Source organism: Crassostrea angulata, chromosome 6 (assembly GCF_025612915.1).
Source record: "Crassostrea angulata isolate pt1a10 chromosome 6, ASM2561291v2, whole genome shotgun sequence".
NCBI lineage: Eukaryota > Metazoa > Mollusca > Bivalvia > Ostreida > Ostreidae > Magallana > Magallana angulata.
The window spans coordinates 36858477-36877199 of NC_069116.1; the positions used below are offsets into that span (position 1 = coordinate 36858477).

An 18723-nucleotide genomic window follows, 5' to 3' on the forward strand; every position below is an offset into this window, starting at 1 on the left:
TATAAAATAACAAATATAATTTCAACTAATTACTTCCTTTCGTCTTCGTGATGACAAAAAATATTTGATTGCATGCAAAAAAGTTACATTATGTTTGTTAGGAGAGTGAAGATATAATATGTTTTATCGTATAAATGAACAATGTCCTACGGACCCAGTTTTACAAAGAAAATACGTGTACGTTGGTGAAAAAGGGTTGAATTCTTCCATTCTATGGATTAAACTTTTGAGTTGAAAGTTATTTGCAGTCTCAAAAAGGTTTGTTGTGATGAATATGGCTCTTATTTTCAAGGCAACTTCATTAACTTTCTCCAAAATCGTTCCGGAGCGATTCTGCAATTTTCTGCTATATTACGGGTATAAAAGAGGCATTCTAACTGTGGTGAGGGCCTTTCCCGAAAAACAGATGAAATTAATAGCATTATTGTAGGGTTATAGCTTTCTTCTGTAAACATGGTAAATGTCAATAATAAGGTGTGTCGATGTACGTATTTCGTAAATGTCCGATATGCAATCTCAGCCCGTGCACGCACGGGTCAAAGTCTAGTTGAATAAACGTTTTCACAATGATATAGTAAAGCATTATGGATGGCAGTTAAACAGTGTATGTGCGGACTATTTGATTTTATTGAATAATTAAGATTCGATTTATGAGAAACAATATGTAAAACCATTAGAAATAGAGGAGAGAGCTCGACGAGAAAAGCGAGAAATGTCTAACATTACGTTTGATGGACAGATTGACGGATGATTGTGGCATAACATTAGTATGTCCTAACAACATAAACCTATTCTTTTGGTCTGAATAAAAAAGTCATGTTCAAATTAAAAAACAGTTTTGCAATAAAACGCAATAGCTATTGCATTTAAACCCAATACCTTTGCGTTTAAACACAATAGCTATTGCGTTTAATCCCAATCTTTTGCGTTATTAAGAAATAAACAACGTTATTTAGTGAACATGGCGTTATGAATAGCAATTGCTCTGTTGGCATATTCCATGATGCGCGCTAGCGCATCATGGAAAATAAGCCAGCAGAGCAGCTGCTATTCATAACGCTATGTTCACTAAATAATCGTTGTTTATTACTTATATTTGCATTTTACCACTCGCAAATACCCTGTATTAGCCTAGACCTTGACATTTACCTATTACATCAAAAATAAACATTCAGACTGTAATGTATCTTTTTAATTCACATAGATTTGTTAACAGAATCAATGATATGTTATAACAGTAATTCCTTTAAAATGTTATCAAAAACATGTTTTAATATTACATGTAAATATGTCAATTTTAATGGAGTTGGAGAAAAACACATGATGTATCGTATAGTGGTTTAAATCTATAACGTCATGGAAAAGTATATATAACGTTACACGAATATGACGTCATAGTATACTGACAGAGCAATTGCGATTATAGAGAAATAATTGCAGCTCCTCCGTATGGGCTTACAGTGGGAAAGAACAATGGAAATGCAAATATAACGCGATATAACACAAAAGATTGCGATTAAACGCAATAGTTATTGCGTTTAAACGCAATAGTTATTGCGTTTAAACGCAAAAGCAATTATTGTTTCTGCTAAGCTGGCCTCAATGGGCTTCCGTACATCTCGATGACTGATATAAATCATTTAATAAGAATAATTACGAAGTGGTAAAAGCAAGGATCCAAATAAACAGTCAAGATTAAATGGAATTTTTTCAAATTATTTTTAATGATTTGTTTGTAACATGCTTTCTGTTTAGTCATTAAGATTTTTAGATAAAAACAACAGTCTCTGAAATATGTAACTAAATAATCGTTGAAATATAGTTTTATCATTGGCGCCTGACAGTCCTTTTAGATAGAGTTGGTGAATTATTTACAAAACATTTTAGCATAAGCCATTTCTACCTGATAATTCCTTTTAATTTGAAAAATTGAATAATTTTGTTTTAAACATGGAATATTTCTCAATTAGAGTAACCACTTTTGCGCAATCCACAAGAAGTATTAGCGCATAAAATTTGTTTGAAATAAAATGCATTGATGATCTAATAAAGGGTAAATCCCTTTAACGATTTATTCACGTCATCAAAGCAACCCTAAAAGCTAAAACGCCTTTGCTAGTAACAGCAACACGGAGACAATACATTTCAAGACAAACGTCTCACTATATTTCTGTTATTCTTCATGCGTTTTAAAATATGAATTGAAAGTTGTAGCACTGCGAGTAACTCTAAAACAGTATTGCTCGTAAATCTACACAAAATGTACGACCAAAAGGCTAATTGCAGGGAAGTGTCTTGGATGATTGCGGCCATCAGCTATTACTATTTTCATAAATGACTCTGTATTGACAGGAATCTCTGCTGATTATTTTCAAATCGATGTGTGATGAACGCATCTGCTTTAGTAACTGTTTATACCAATAACAGATTCTACATTGGAGTTAATGTCTAGTGATAGAACAGTACACAGCACTATTAGACACCTTGTTACGACAGTTCGTACACGGCTTAAAGCAAAGGGTTCATGGGAAACGAGACAATTCTCTCCAGTTTCTCAGCGCGGATCAGAACAGACGCATGTGCACGGTAAGTGATACTCAGTTGTTGTAGGTACTGCCTTGAGAAATCAGAGATATAAATCCACCTGGGGTCATTTGAGCCGCAATGATGTATATACTTTATCGGTATCAACCATTTATATTGTGAATGTGGTTTTTTTTTAAAACGGTGATTGATTTTCTTCCAAAATGTTAGCGACAGATGATGATTTTAGATTATGGACTTTTTAAAAAAAGAAACCAAAACAGACCAAGTGTTTGGAAATTAATGTATTAGATGTGAGATGGCTGATTAAAATGACACGTTTTTGGGTTTTTTTATTTAAAACATGGATTAAGGTCTCGTTAAGACGTCTTAAAAAATAACGTATAACACTTAATTGATCAATGTGTTTTTATATTATATGTTGACCATATTGGTTCGATTTATACGTTTAATTAGATTAAAATTCAATGAATCAGAAAATAAATGTTCATTGATCCCCCTAAAAAGACAAACATTAACCGTATACCGTGATTTCATCATCATTTTTCATTGAGTACCAATTTTCGTGGAAATCGATGTTTAGAGGATCCACGAAATTCAACGTTTATTTCAAAGAAGGGCATCTTTGGATCAAACGAAAAGCATGATGGCATTAAATTAAAAACTGTGGACATACCATTTATTGCCTTAAAATTGCATTTCCAATGCCTTGAACTATATATGTTATTCTTTCGTCCTACACAACGCCATTCTTCTAAAAGTGTTTTTTTTTCTTTGGTATAAAGTGTGTGCGTATCAATAAAGCCCTGGGAAAAAAATATCAAAAGTGTTTTTCTTTAATGTTGAGTAAATATAGCAATCTTCGTGACGAACGTAATCTTATTCTAAAAGGCCGTGGCGTACTTCATCCATTTGTTGTACACAGGTAGCCCTGATGATAGAAAGACTCTCCTATGTTTGACATGCATTCACTTAGTGCACACAATGGTTAATAGAATTTTAGATGAACCCCCAACGTTTTATATCAATAAATTACACTATTTATCTAACAATGATAGACCCAACAGTACAGCAACCTCAGAAAATACAGGAACCTTTGTTCGTAATACAGTACGAAGCCATCAATTTACGTCCAAGTTTTGAATAGTTGTACCACGTGTAATTTCAAACACAGTGTGTGTGTATATATACACATACACAAACACAATACTCTAATATGTAAAGACTCGTGACACAACGAGCACGTTTGCAAGTAAGGTGTCGTTTATCCTCTATAGTTAACAAAAAAAAGTGTTATAGAAATTGATTACCTACATTAATTACACTGATAAATTTTGTGCGGTCTAGCTGCGTGTGTGAAGAGTTGGATAGATTTTTATCAATAATAGAAATCTCGTTAAGAAAGTGAATTATTTTGCAGGGTTTTCTTTATTGATTTGTTTCTAGCTTAAAGGGCATGATCATTAATTTAAGATACTTTTTGGGAGTTGATTTTAATCAACTCTCCTATGCAGTTACTCTGGCAAACCGAAAGTGAAACATTGTTTGGACCTAAGGACAAATCATCACCGCTGACAAGATTTAGTTCTTGAAAATAATCGATAAATTCGATGTAATGTATCTTGAACCATTGGTTTTTAAGAAACTTATTTATGAATACCTTGAAAATAGTCAGATATTAAGGTAACTCCGTACCTATAAAACCATGGGTTCAAAGTTAAAAACTTAACTTTTTTTTAACTTATTGGACTTGAATTTCATCAAAAAATAAATTAAATATATAAGTATCCATACTATCTAAGATGTAAGGTAATAAAAAACAAAGGCTGAAATTATCATCTGAAAATCACACATTTTTGTATAAAAATTAAATAAAAGTGGACGGATACTTGTTTGTCTATTTAAATTTTATTGCTTACTATGCCAGAAAACTAAAATTAATTTAAAAAAAAAAGAAAAAATTGTTTACATTAGAAACATTATAGCATTTAGATATATCACTTAGAGAAAAGTAGAAAAGAGTTATTTCCCTTTGTCATTATTGAATTATGTCGAATATTAGGATGAAAAACGTTTATTAAATATCTCCAAGTAAACAGTGATTTGAGTTTTTGATGTGCACTTATGATAACATAGAAATTACAAATCTACTTGCAAGAATTTTAATGAATTCATGGTTTATGTAAAATGTATGACGTCACAGGAGGGTGGATTTACTTTAAATAGTACGAACAATTTAGATATTTTTGCAGTCGTATGTATTCATACGCCAAAGTTCAATAAAGTCTCGTTCAACCATCGGCTGTCTCCGTAAATCTCCGACAAGCAAAGAGTCATTCTATATTTAGAGGTCGCGTCATCAAGCTATCACGTGACCTGGTGTACACATTCTCTTGCTTGTTGGATATTAAGGTAATGGTCCATACCCCACTAGATAAATAAAATGCGTACAGAATTTTTTCATATTTTTCAAACGTGTATCTGAGGATATGTTCTTATCAAATTTTACCCTGTTGGCTGGTCCATCGGTATTATAAAAGCTAGGGCCGTTGCTAAAAATAGAACCGATTGCGGAAATGGCGCTTTTCTCATACACAAAGAATAAAAGCCTAAGCCTAAAATTTGACTTTTACAAAATCTTTTTTTGACTTGCATCCTATGTAAAATAAAGGAATTATTATTTCAAAACAAAAAATTTTATGTTACACTTGCTTATTTATCAAAAAATAGATAAATCTGCATACAAATTAGATAAAATGAATAAATTTTCAAAGAGAATATAAGCTCTTATGATTTTATTTACGTACAGAATTCTCTAAAATTTTGATATTATTTACATCTTAACGCCATTAATCAATTGGAAATAAAATTACCCAAGGGACCGGCCTTTGCAGGATCACAATTGGCATATTTTTGGTAAAATCATTAAAATATATATTTTGAAAAAAGATCCGTAAAAATAAAACTGTGCATAGGTTAATTATTTCATAACTCTAAACAAATATGTTTTCATTATTGTTAAATAGAAAATATGATTTAAACAAACTGTAGATTAATCTGTATCATTTAAATCGCAAAAGATGGTTTCTTTGGATATCGGTTAGTATTATGGATCGAGATCGGTATTTAGAAATTGCGGATACATGCGTGGATAATGCTAACTACCTGATATATGCCTTCAAGACAAAACCTCTATTCAAACTTTTTTTTACTGGTTTTAAAGACTGTTCTTATAATGAAATAACTTCTCTTCAGCGCACGGTTTTTAATTCTAAAAACATTTTTTTGTGGAAAACAAATCTATGCTCGTTGCTAAGCGAATAGGATAAAGATGATATAGGTCAAATTATTTCCCCTTGTGTTTTTATCTCCCTTATGCACTGAAATATAGATCTCGGTCAGGATTTCATTTTGGATGTTTATGGACTTTCAGGGATTAATGTTAAAAGAATTAGATTAAATTCAACCTTATAATGGATTGATGTTCATGCAGGACAAAAGTAAGCGGTCTATATTTTCAAAACGAGTACACAATCGACACAACCCAGTCATGTTATTTCGCTGATTAATACCCCGGTGGGCCTAATTGATTGCAGTTGCCAGGATTTTTTATATATTTGTTTTGAATCAATTTCTATGTCAGCTTGATTTCTTTGTTTTGAAATACGCCTTTTAACGTGAGGTCTCAATTAGATCGGGCACGGATAAGACCTAATAACGCGTGAATTACGTCAGACGTTGTTTTGTGACGTATGGATAATTACCTTAACGGAGACAGCCGAGCATCAGATTGAACGAGACTAGAGTTCATTATTGCTTGGATTTATACAACTATTTGAATATTTCGATTACTTATACATAGTTTGATGGAATCAATTCTATCTTTAATCTTTACACAACACGATTCATACGAGGTTTTTCTCAAAATTCTTGTCGGAAAAGTCCGAGAATTCATATTATAAAAATGTGCATAATTCAAAGACAGATTATAAACTACTTGCCAACCAAAGTAACATATCGTTGATTTCAAAATGAATAATAATTAATAAAATCAACTCCCGTCGGTACTTCAGTACTTTGATTATACAAGTCGACAAGTATACAAACTGATAAAAGTACAAATACATCTTTACCAGTATTCATCTTCATGACTCTAAGCATGTCATTTTCAGCAACGGCAATTATAGTTGGTATCAGAGGATATAACCACTATCTTTAACGTTTTCCGTCTTCAAGAATCTTATTGCTCAGGTATTTAATTTGGGTTTCTTACTCGTTTTGATTTTTTAATTAATATGTGTTTACATTCACAATCTTTTAAATGATTTTAATGTTTGAGATGTTAATGACAAACACTTAGTAATTTTACTACATAAAGTTCGATTTTCGTGTTCTTAGTTGTCTCACAATGTTTGTCTCTTGTATGAAGCAGCTTTTGAAAAACATTGCTTTTCATGAAGGCCTTGACATGTAGATATGCAAACAAAGCTTTAATGTTCTGATTGTTTCTTCTTTCGTCACCAGAAGCTTACATTTTATTTTAGAATTTGTTGTTTTCGACAAAACTTCTAGGTTGTATAAGGTGTCCAATATAGCATATCAATGCTTACTAAATACACAATATAATGTCTTCTTCTTCTGTTGGGGTATCTAAAGTATTTTACTGAGTTTCCTTCATTCTAAATTTGTACAAAAGAGATGTCACTAAAGTTAATAACTAATGCAACTAAACGTTACAATATTACAGAATTTCGAAACAAGGATGTGCAAAGAGGGTATAACTTTTCACTGAAAATGCTAGAAACATTTATTTTATAATTTGAAGGTTTTTATGTGAATTTTAAAGTTTTAATTCATATTTTGGAGAACAGCAAAGCTAACCAAGATAAAAAAAAAAGATATTTCCTTTCTTAACGATATCCCAGTTATCTCATTAATTTTTTCAGTTTATTTGTCGGATCATGTCGTTTGCAGGTATATTACATCTGTGGGTTTCTTATCAGCCGTCTGTTACTACGTACTATACTTGTCACGGGAAATGAAAGGAAAAGAGTTATTAAAAACGATCAGTTACAAATCAACCAAACTTTGCTGTGCAAAAAGACCTTGACATGCAGATATATATGCAATAAACGTTTTTTAAAATAATTCAATTGTTTCATTTTGTTATCAGTTTGAGCTTACAAAAAGGACTATTTTCATTTCTAGCTCACTTGAGCCGAAGGCTCAAGTGAACTTTTCTGTCAAAATTTGTCCGTTGTCTGTCGTCGTTGATAACTTTTCACATTTTCACCTTTTCTCCAGAACCACTGTGCAAATTTCAACTAAACTTGGCACAAAGTGTCATTGGTTAAAGGGGATTCAAATTTTATCAACGGAAGGGCCACACCCTCTTTAAAGGGAAAAATAATTAAGAATTATTAAAATTTGTTGATATTTTACAAAGTCGTCCCAAAAACCATTTGGCCAGAAAAGCTGAAACATGTGTGGAAGCATCTTCAGGTAGTGTAGATTCAAGTTTGTTCAAATCATAATCCCCGGGAGTAAACTAGGGCCACATTGGGGGGACGAATGTTTACAAAGGAATATATAAAGAAAATCTATAAAAATCTTTTTCTAAAAAACCATTTGGCCAGAAAAGCTTAAACTTGTGTGGAAGCGTCTTCAGGTAGTGTAGATTCAAGTTTGTTCAAATCATGGTTCCTGGGGTAGGGGTGGGGCCACAATGAGGGTGTGTGTGAAATTTTACATAGTATCATATAGAGAAAAGCTTTAAAAAAGCTTCTTCTCATAAACCCTTTCGTCAGAAAAGCTGAAACTTGTTTGGAAACATTCTCTTGTAGTGTAGATTTTAGTTTACTAAAAAAATCATAATCTGCGAGAGTAGGATGGGGCCACAATGGGGAAAGGGGTGAATTTTTAAATAGGAAATTACAGAGAAAAAAATCTTTTTACAAAGGATTATACAGAAAAAAAATCTTTTAAAATCTTCCTCTCCAAAACCAGTCAGCCAGAGAAGCTGTAACTTGTAGGAAGCATCCTCAGGTAGTTTAGATTCAAGTATGTTCAAATAATTATCCCATGGGACAGGGTTGAGCCATAAAGGAGGTGGATCGAATTTTTTTTACATAGGATTATACATAGAGAAACCCTCTAAAAATCTGTTGGAAAAGCCAAAAAGCTGAAACTTGTGTAAAAGCACAGGTTGTGCAGATTAAAGTTTGTTCAAATCACAGTTCCTTGAAGAAGGGTGGGGCCCAAAAAGGGGATTTTTTAAATAGGAAAAGAGAAAAATCTGCTCACAAATACTGAAACAACAAAAGAGTTTGAATTTTAAGATATAATTATGTGGATAAAAATAGGACGATTTGTTAACTTTTTATGCAAAATCTACTTTACTAAATTGTCAAGATATTTTGAATTAAATACTGTTATGCTGATTTGATCAGAGTTATGGTTATTGTTGCTCAGTTGAGCTATGTGACCCCTGGGCGTCTTGTTTTTATTTCTGATAAAAGTCTCAGGTTGTATAAGATAAAATAGATAATAACTAAGCTATATGAATTATAAAGTATATAGAAGCAAGACCTTTGTCAATACGATATTTTATTTATTTGAATGTGTGAAGAAATAAAAACTTCCAGGTTAAAGTATGCAATCGCACTCAACTGTTGTAGTGGTTAAGTGGTAAGAGAATCAAAGATATGCTGGAAGAATTGGGCCTATTCAGATGGGTATTCAATACAATATAATACCTTATATTGATGTATAAAAATATGTGTATATATCTACCATGATTAATTAAATGTTTAGAAATGCAAATAAAGGTTCAACCATTGATTAAACAATTATTCAAATGTGGTGTTTGCATCTTTGTTGAACAACGATCTGCAACCCCTAAATCAAAAGTCAAATGTCAACTACAAAGAGCACCAGCTTTTGAGATATCTAAAGATGACCCCTTTCTGATATCTTAGGAACAGCTTGAAGATTATTTTGTGTGCAAAAATCGATGTTCACAATATATGCAATTCATCATTTTAAGTTTTTATCATCTGTTTGCTCTAAAGGTATTTACAAGTGTTTGTTAAACACCGACTTTTGTTCACAAACAATGTAAATGATTAATATATCTGTCATTTGGTCAAACAGAGAAGAAGCTGTTTCATGCACGAGAAAATAATGAACTAATGATTGTACCTTGCGGCATTTGGTTCGGTTATCAATTTCTATCTAGTGTACTCAAAACTGACTTGTGAAATTGGCCTTCGTCAAGATTCAACATTTCTTTTTAGCTCACGGGGACAAAGTCATATTTACCTCATAATACTTGCATGTATGGTGCAGCATATGATACTAATACACTCGGCTGGCTTTGATGCTAGTTCTTATCCACAGATTTCGGATGCTGGAGGAGGTTATAGTTTTTGTAACTGGTTCAAGTTTTAAAGCAGGTGTCCTTTGCTGGCCATATCTGATTATTACTTGACATAACTTTACTAAACTTGCACAAATGATGCATATTTTGATATTGATGTACTTGACAAGCTTGAATGCTAAATCTGAGTCATGTGTGTTGGATATCATATAATACAATATTGTATGATATGATACAAAATGATTGCATAATACAATATTGTGTCATATGATACAATATGATATTATACATACTCATTTTGTTTAATATATTACCACATGATTTCATATTTAATGTATCAAATGACATTTGTATACCTTACAATGTGATATTGTACATGCAGTGATAAAATACAATATTGTATTATATGATGTTTCAAACTATACAACATGATATTTTAATATTGACCATGAACTTTGGTTTTCATTAAATATAATAAAGATGGTGTCTCGTCTCGGCTAGCTCCGTAATTTTTTATTATTCATAATTTTATAAAACTGCCTTCAGAGTGATACTATTAAAAGACACAGTTGAGAAATTTGGTTAATGTTGTTTTGGCTGTATGCCTAGCATAACAAGCAATGAAAGATAATGTGTCTTATTCTTTGTTTAAGTGGACCCCTTTACTCGATTATTTACTTGATTTTGCTTTGTTGCTCGGCAACAAACACATTTTTTTCTCAGTTTGTTGTCTTATTTGAGAGACGGTTTCATTATTTTATCACACAGTCAGAGCCTCAAACTGTTTTTTTTTTCTTAAACGTGATCATTAACTGACGTTTAACTTTATTAAAAGGGGAATCTGTGGTAAACACCAAAACACAACTAACATCATTTACTCATTATTGATGAAAAAGAACCTAGCACTCGAAATAGGAAATTTAACGGCTCTGGGAAAAGGAAAGTGAAAATAACCAGGCTATTTACTCATTTGTTTTCCTCAATGTATTTCGGTTGTTGACATTTATTGATATACATTGCACTACTAATGGAACGTTATGATTAGAAATTGGTTGTAATTTTTTTCTCTATATATCATCAAAATGCATGTCCCTGTATTTACATTCAGTGTATATTTCCCCATATGTTTGCATTGGGAATCTGCGAAGTTCAAGTTCCTATGAATACACTTTGCTAATTCATGCACCATGAACACAAATATAAACGTCTTCATGGGTTTTGAGTCTCTGGCACTATATTTTTGGTCGCAGAAGCGAAACAACATGTTAATATTGCTGTTCCATGTACGTTTCATCTCCCTGACTGAGAGCGTAAATTATGGCTTTACAGCAACAATAAACATATATTTTATACAAACAGATATCGGTATGAATATAAATATAAGCATTGAATGCTTATTTTTGGATGCTGTCGTTTCTGTAACACACCAAGCGATGCAGACAAATTATCACACACCGCTAACGCGCGGTATTCAATTGTTAAATGTTACAGGACCGACGACATCCAAAATAAGCATCCAACGCATAAATAAATGGGGGATAGTTTCGTCAAGGAACACAGTGAAAAAGGGGTTATAGACACTGCTCGATCTAAATATTTCCTGTTAACTAAACACACACAGCTTTTTAAGGAAACTTTGATTTTTATAGCTGATTAAATGAATATTTTGTCCACATATCTACATCAGTTTATCGTTCATGAAATGGATCAAAACAGTTCTTCAGAATAAACAGTCAGAAAATGGCCTTGGTTTGATTTGCAATTCTCGTTAGATAATTCAACTTCCTACATAAAAATGATCAAAGTTGAAAGGAAACGTGTGCTGGCAGCACATTGATAGTCTGTATTCTCTTTGAAGAACCATCTACGGTCATGACTAAATATAATGTTTTTTATATCTCGCGGGGTTGTTCTTACTTTTCATATTCGTGATCAAAACACATTGTTATTCAAATTTCAGACACTACCCCATAACCAAAGTGATATTCATATTTCATATCTAAAAACTTCACACAGTCGTCAAAAGGATAGGAAGTAATCAATATTGAGTTTGAAAACTTAAAAGTATAAAGAGTGATAGGATCAAGGATCTTCAAAAAGAATAAAAACGATCAAAATTATGACAAGTTAAAATCATTATTATGCAAGAAGATTCTTTGTTAGCAAGCAAGATAAGGCCGTAATCAAAACAAACTCTAGACTTTAAAACAACAGCACCAACAATGAAGTCAAAACTATGGGTTCACCAATAGTTAGTGCAAATACCAAAATGATATTAAATAAAAGGTCTGTACACTCAGCATCTTATGGGTCAAGAAATTGACAATGTTTATTGTGCTATTCAAAAAAGCTATCGTAAGATGATAGCGTTGTCGTACGTCTGTTACAGCCGTAAGTGCGTCGAAGTTCTTAGTTACCGACCATGCTCATGCGCAGTGAGCATTGTGGAAAAATGACGTTACGCTGTATTTTCGCACATTTACATTGGTGGAACTTTTTTTAGCGCCTTTGAGCACTGACATATATAAAAAAGTTACTTTTTTCTTTCCATACGCCTATTCTAATGTGCGTTTGTTTACAATTATCGACAGAAAGAAAATCCACATGTGCCTGACGTTAAAAATATGTTTTATTATAATATAAAGATAATTCCCTGATTTATCATAGCATTATTATATTCCCGGGAATAACATATTATAAAAAGAAATATTTTCAACGTCAGACGCATGTGAGAAAATCTTAATTCTGTATGAAATTTATTTCATGTTTTAAACTTCCAAAAAATCTACGACAGAATTTGTTTGTAATAAAACGTGGCATACTTAAAATACTGTCAAAAATACTGTCAGTCTATCGCTCATGTACATTCCAAATACATGTATGCTGTTTTTTTTGTCTGTTTCAGCGATAATATAGTTACTAGGTGTTATCACCCACGTCGGCGTGTCCATTGATTATTTTCCTTTCGATATTGTGAATTTTTTGAAAGGTCGTCTGAAGAATAAATGTAATATTTTTTTTCATATTTTTTTCTACAGAAAAATCAATAAGAATTTATCTAGTTCATGACTATCATTAGATTTTTATTTTTGCGCATAATTTAAAAAATTATGAAATCATGCTTCATTGTATTAACATTGGCGGTTGAATATTTGGACCTTGTTGTAAGCTGAAGCTCACTATAGGAAAACAAACTTGCAAAAGGTATAACTATTTTGGTCTTTTTAATAAGTTTAAAGGTTGTTTCAAAGAAAAAAAATTGTTGGACACAAATTTCTTAAAGGCTGGGTCTACCTTAAATAATTAATTTTTTTTCAATCCAAAAGTAGACGTAAACTTACGACTGTTTTTGACGTTACGTCACACGTATGACATTTTGTTAATAACCAAAATCTTACCAAAATATCTTACGTCAAACTTACGTCTACGATTTAACGTCCGATTTTCTAATGAAAAGATCACCAGGACTGTTCTATGATCTTTTAAGAAAGATCTTAAACAGTACATTGTTGTGGGATTTAATATCAAATGACGTTTTTGCAAGCCTCTCCGTCGTCACATTAATTCGGTCATCAACATGTGGCAATATTGCAAGGGCTTATTGTTGCTTTCTGCAGTTCTAGTTCATTTGAAACTTTAAAGAATCCTTCGTTTAGTTTGTGCTTTCCATTATGATTGATGACATATTATCAGAGTTTTATAACTATACATCCTACAAGTATATATTTTTTTATGTCACTAATTCATTTGCTGTTAGCGTCTATTTTTAAAGTTATCATTTTGTGAAAAATCAGCGAATATTTGAACAAGGATTGAATTTGACACATAATTGCAATATGGTCTCTAAACACGTATTATCTTACAATTTACATAAAGCTACTACACATATAGGAATATGATTGAGAAACAAATTATTCCTAAATTAAAAAACACCACGAGAAACTACTCGTCTGTCATGCATGTAGGACACCACTTGATGTCCGCTGAGCGACTCTAGCAGGCTTGGGATTTTCAGGGTTATCCGATCAATATCAATGATGCATTTTAACAGCGCCCTGCTGCTTGAGTTACAGCTAACGAAACAGCAGCAGCGAAACAGATTATTTGTCATTTCTTGTGTATTTTGAATTTGTGTTATAATTGGAGGTTAGATTTTGATAGGATAAATGTGATAGCGGGAAATGTTTTTTCCTCTGCCTCAGAAATGAGATCTAGAGTGCCTAGAGGCTTTACCTGTAGGTAAGAATTTTTCTTGCCTTTTCATCTTTTTGAACGATATCACATTTGCGTGTGCCGGTGATATTTTAAAAAAAAGAAGTTAAAATTGTTATTGGTGGGTTTTTTTTTTTTGGTTTGACTAACTTTTGCTGCAGTCAGTTTCGGTTATTGCGAAGTATGTTTGACATGTTAGTAGTTTTAACACAATTCTTTATACTGGGAAACTAATTAAAAGTTACTGGATAATGTTTAAAAATTTTAGGTCTTTGAAACAAATTGTTCAAAGAGATGAAAATTGCATTTTTTCGACCAATATGTGCCTTTAAATTAATTTACTTTCTCGCTTAATTTGTCGGGGTTTGTTATAGTAACTGTAACACTTTACCTGAAATTACCGAAGATTTAGCAAAGGAGGTAATAAAACTTGGCAGTATCTTTGATTTCTTTATATTCGTGTTCTGTCTAAACAAAATTTTTTGTATATTGGCATTAATTTTATGATACAATTTCAAAAGTCAAACAATGCAAGAAATGAACCGATTTCACAAAATCGGATTTAATTGTAAAGTAAAACAGTGTTCACTGTCAGAAGAAAAAAAATGATTCATTCAATTATGATTATATTCAACACTGCATTCTCTCTCTCTCTCTCTCTCTCTCTCTCTCTCTCTCTCTCTGAGTTTTTTAATTATACATGTATTATTCAGATTTTTAGATGTTCAAAGTGGTACTATTTAAACAGAGTATTTTTTGAATTGATTGACATTAATGATTATATTCTTTTTAAAACAAGGACTATAATTATTTTATTAAAACTATCTTTCTTTATGAATTAAGTTTTGTGTTGTGTGCAAATGCACCATTTATTGTAGAATTTTAAATCATTGTTTTTTAAAATTCGTTTTGCAATTCTGGTTGTAAAATAAAAACCCATTTAGCACAAAACATTGTAATTGTCGGTGTTCCTTCAAAATCATGAAGCCGTTTTATATCAATCTTAGATAATTTGATTTTCTGCCTGAACTCACAAAAAGCATTACCGCACGAACGACAGGAACGTTCTGACAAATGTATCATCTCTATGTCTGTAGTCCCATTAAAGATAGAAACACATTAATTACACAGACTGCTAGAATGTGCTAGGTTCTTTTTCAGGTCTTCAATTGTGTATCTGAACTCTGGTCATGGAACTGTGTTGAATGATTGTTCTGTTCAAGCTACTTAATAATTAACAACACCAAGACTAACCTAACTCAACTTTTAAACTTCTCATCTTATGGATAACTGAATTACTTTGCCGTTTTGGAACTATAATTGTGGTATACTAGTGAAACAAAATGACAAGTCTTAATGTGATGCATTGCCTTGACCAGTGCATAGCACCGTTTCGGACAATAATGTCACTGCTATGGTGGTATTTGTGCACCAATTGCAGTTTCTAGATAATTAAAATATGTTATATAGTAGACCATTAAAAGTTAATTAGAACCACTTTCCTGGTTGGTGAATATCACCTGTCAAGTGGAATATTTATATCTTTTTCAAAAATATTATGTTTCATTAATAATTATCGTAGGAAAAATAAATTACAGATTTTTTAGAATGTTAAAACCTTATGGTAATTAAAGTTCTGATCAATCCCAACGGTCTCATATGCATGTATTTTTATCTGGTAAGGAAATAAGATAACATTCCTGTATTATATTTTTTATAAATAACCTACAGAATCAAAGTATTCTTAAAGACAATTATTTGTCACTTAATGACAATTTTTTTTCTGTTTTTTTTAAATGATATCCCCTGTCAGGCTAGAAACAAAAGGCAGTTAACATACACACTAGGTAATTTTTACAAGTATCGTATTGCATTTACATGTATATTTTTTAAATGAAAATACGAAACTTAGTCTGGTTTTGAGGTTTAATCCCTGATTTAGTCCGGACTAAGCTTGTGCCTGGACGTAGGCCTTTTTGAGAAACAGGCCCCAGACAGGTGTTAAAAAAAAGCCGCATCGGCCGTGTTGGTACAGGTACAGGTTCAACTTTTTGGCAGAGCCTTTAATAGTCACAGATTTAACAATAAAATGCGTATCTATAATATAACCATAATTCGTTTCTTTAGAATATCTGACATCTACCATTTTTGTTTAGGTAATTACATGTACCCATTCATATATGGAACATGTACTCTACTCTGTGTAACACACAATCCTCCTGTTTTGAGGAGTTTTGTACACATTTACACAATTGTACACATTCACATTGGAGTATATTTTAGTACATTGAAGAAGTGTCATTTAGTGTTATTTTTCTTTTACAATACAATTAGGATTTGTAATTTCGTCAAATTGATCCTTTAATCTAGGAAAAAAAGTGCAAAAATATCATTTATGAAAGTATTAGATTTTTTATTTCAAAAACACTTGTTAAAGTGATCCATGGTTTAAACATGCATGATTCATGACACATCTGTGAACTGCTGTATGTTTATAATGTTGCATATGACATGGAATATTTTATGATTTCAGGTAATATAACGTTATGAATACAACTGCCCTGTCCACAGAGACGGCTAACATCAGCGGTACGGGTTCTGGAGATGGGGGACCCATTCACGCCGTTGTGGGCATGCTGTCTTTCTTCAGTGTCATCGGAACTACTGGCAATGCTCTTGTTCTGTATGTATACACGAGGAAACGCAATAAACTGGCGGCGACCGTGTTCATTATATCACTGGCCACCACAGATTTGACGACTAGTATCGTGGTCATGCCGTATACCATTGTGATAGAATACCTGAACTACTATGTCAAGTACGACATATTCTGTAAAATGTATATGTTTTTCATAACATCGAACGTTCCTTTTGCTGCATTTATCATGGTGGGCATTGCCTTTGATAGATATTTCTGCATTGTTCATCCGTTCAAACACCTAATGAACGCGCAAAGAGCGAAGATCATCACAGCATCCATGGCTCTTTTGGCGTTCACGCTGGGCATAATCACGGCATTGAACTACAGTGTATACGAGGGTTGTGGAGGTGTGAACGATACGTGTGTTGTGAAATTCACGGGGGTTTGCAAAACCTCGGAAATCTTACTTCCACATACGTTTACACTGTACTATCAGAGACTGTACACAGCCCTGTTTTTCTTGGCTCTCCTTGTAGTCATGGTGTTGTACGCTCTGATTTACCGCTCTGTTTTAATCCGTCGGGCCAAAAGAAGACGACAGAGACGCTCAATGTGTTCATACACCACTTCAAAAGAATCCTGGTTTCACGAATACAGATTTTCGATGGTGTCCAGTTTAAGGAAAAATTCAGAGGAGAAAAATGAGAAAAGTAATAGTGCAGTCGAGTCCGAACTTCTGCGACAATTAGCCATCCGTGAACGCGGGCTTGTCGCCAACATTAAAACAGCATTGATGTTATTTGTTGTTACAGCTGTTTTCATATTAGTTTTTCTACCTGCTTGGTTAATGGCACACCAAATAATTGACTACAATCGGGTCATATTTTACATGTATTTCGCCTATAATGTTGCTAACCCTATTATATATGCGTTTATGAACAAAGCATTCAGACGCCAGTTAAAAATCGTGTTCAAATGTTAAATTCCATACCGCACTATAACATACATGTATTTATGCCTTCCTCTTTCATCATGAAACAAAACAGAAATTTACCCAGCATCTAGTTATTTACCCAAATCATAAATGGTAAATGAAAACAAATCGCCAAATTATATTGCGAAAAATGTTCCATACCGCACTATAACATACATGTATATATATATTGCCAAACAAAATCGGAATTAGAGCGGGTTCGTGTATCATACGAACGTTTTGTTAATATATGTGTTTATCATAAGATAACGTTTATTCTTTGGTTTCTATCATTATGAATAAATATGATTTGTCTTATGGCGTTGTCTGTTGACCATTGCTTGTCATATCAAAATATACGCATGTCATAAATGATTGGTAAGAATCATATTCAAATTCAAATTGTTAACATCTTTGGGTGTTACAGTGTTGTAATTTTGATGAAATGAACTCAACATCTGATTCTAGGGCATTTCATAAAAAATGTTGACTTTAGATCAGAGAAATTGTGAGAACGCCTCTTCTTGTCATTAATGTGAGCACAGACTTGGTGTTGTGTAGACTTGTAATCGATCAACACTTCTACATACTTGCATGCGTTCAAAAAAAGTTGCAGCTATCCCCAAAAGAATGTATCATCACTCTGCCAATGGCCTCAGACGACTCAGGAAGTAACAGCAATGGATCGCCGCCGATTCTCTTAAATTCACGTAGACAAAATTCTCAAATTTTGATATGAAGACAGATTAATTAAACGAATTCTGTTATCAAAGAAAAAGTCTGCAATTTAAAGCTGATAAAAGAAATTAATAAAACAATTCTTATCTATCTTATATAAATCTGAGAGAGAGTAAGAGAGAAAGAGAGAGAGAGAGAGAGAGAGAGAGAGAGAGAGAGAGAGAGAGAGAGAGAGAGAGAGAGAGAGAATGCTTTACATACACGTCAGACAAAAGGTTAATAGGGTGATGACTAGCT

General features: G+C 32.6%; 1 protein-coding gene across 3 annotated transcripts; it reads left to right on the top strand.

The window, feature by feature from the left end:
- The first annotated feature begins 2189 nt into the window (after positions 1-2189).
- Positions 2190-18063, top strand: LOC128188995 (cholecystokinin receptor-like). Of its 3 annotated transcripts, none has more exons than XM_052860355.1 (2): positions 2190-2586; positions 16668-18063. In XM_052860355.1, the coding sequence occupies exon 2, from the start codon at positions 16681-16683 to the stop codon at positions 17755-17757; it is 1077 nt and encodes a 358-aa protein (XP_052716315.1). In that variant the 5' UTR covers positions 2190-2586; positions 16668-16680; the 3' UTR covers positions 17758-18063. The 3 variants fall into 3 exon arrangements, with proteins under 3 accessions (XP_052716315.1, XP_052716314.1, XP_052716316.1); XM_052860354.1 differs by lacking the exon at positions 2190-2586 and adding an exon at positions 13988-14161; XM_052860356.1 differs by lacking the exon at positions 2190-2586 and adding an exon at positions 13988-14157.
- The last annotated feature ends 660 nt before the right edge of the window (positions 18064-18723 follow it).

Excerpts from the sequence above, each read along its gene's own strand:
- LOC128188995 (XM_052860355.1), top strand. The coding sequence starts at position 16,681 with ATGAATACAACTGCCCTGTCCACAGAGACGGCTAACATCAGCGGTACG.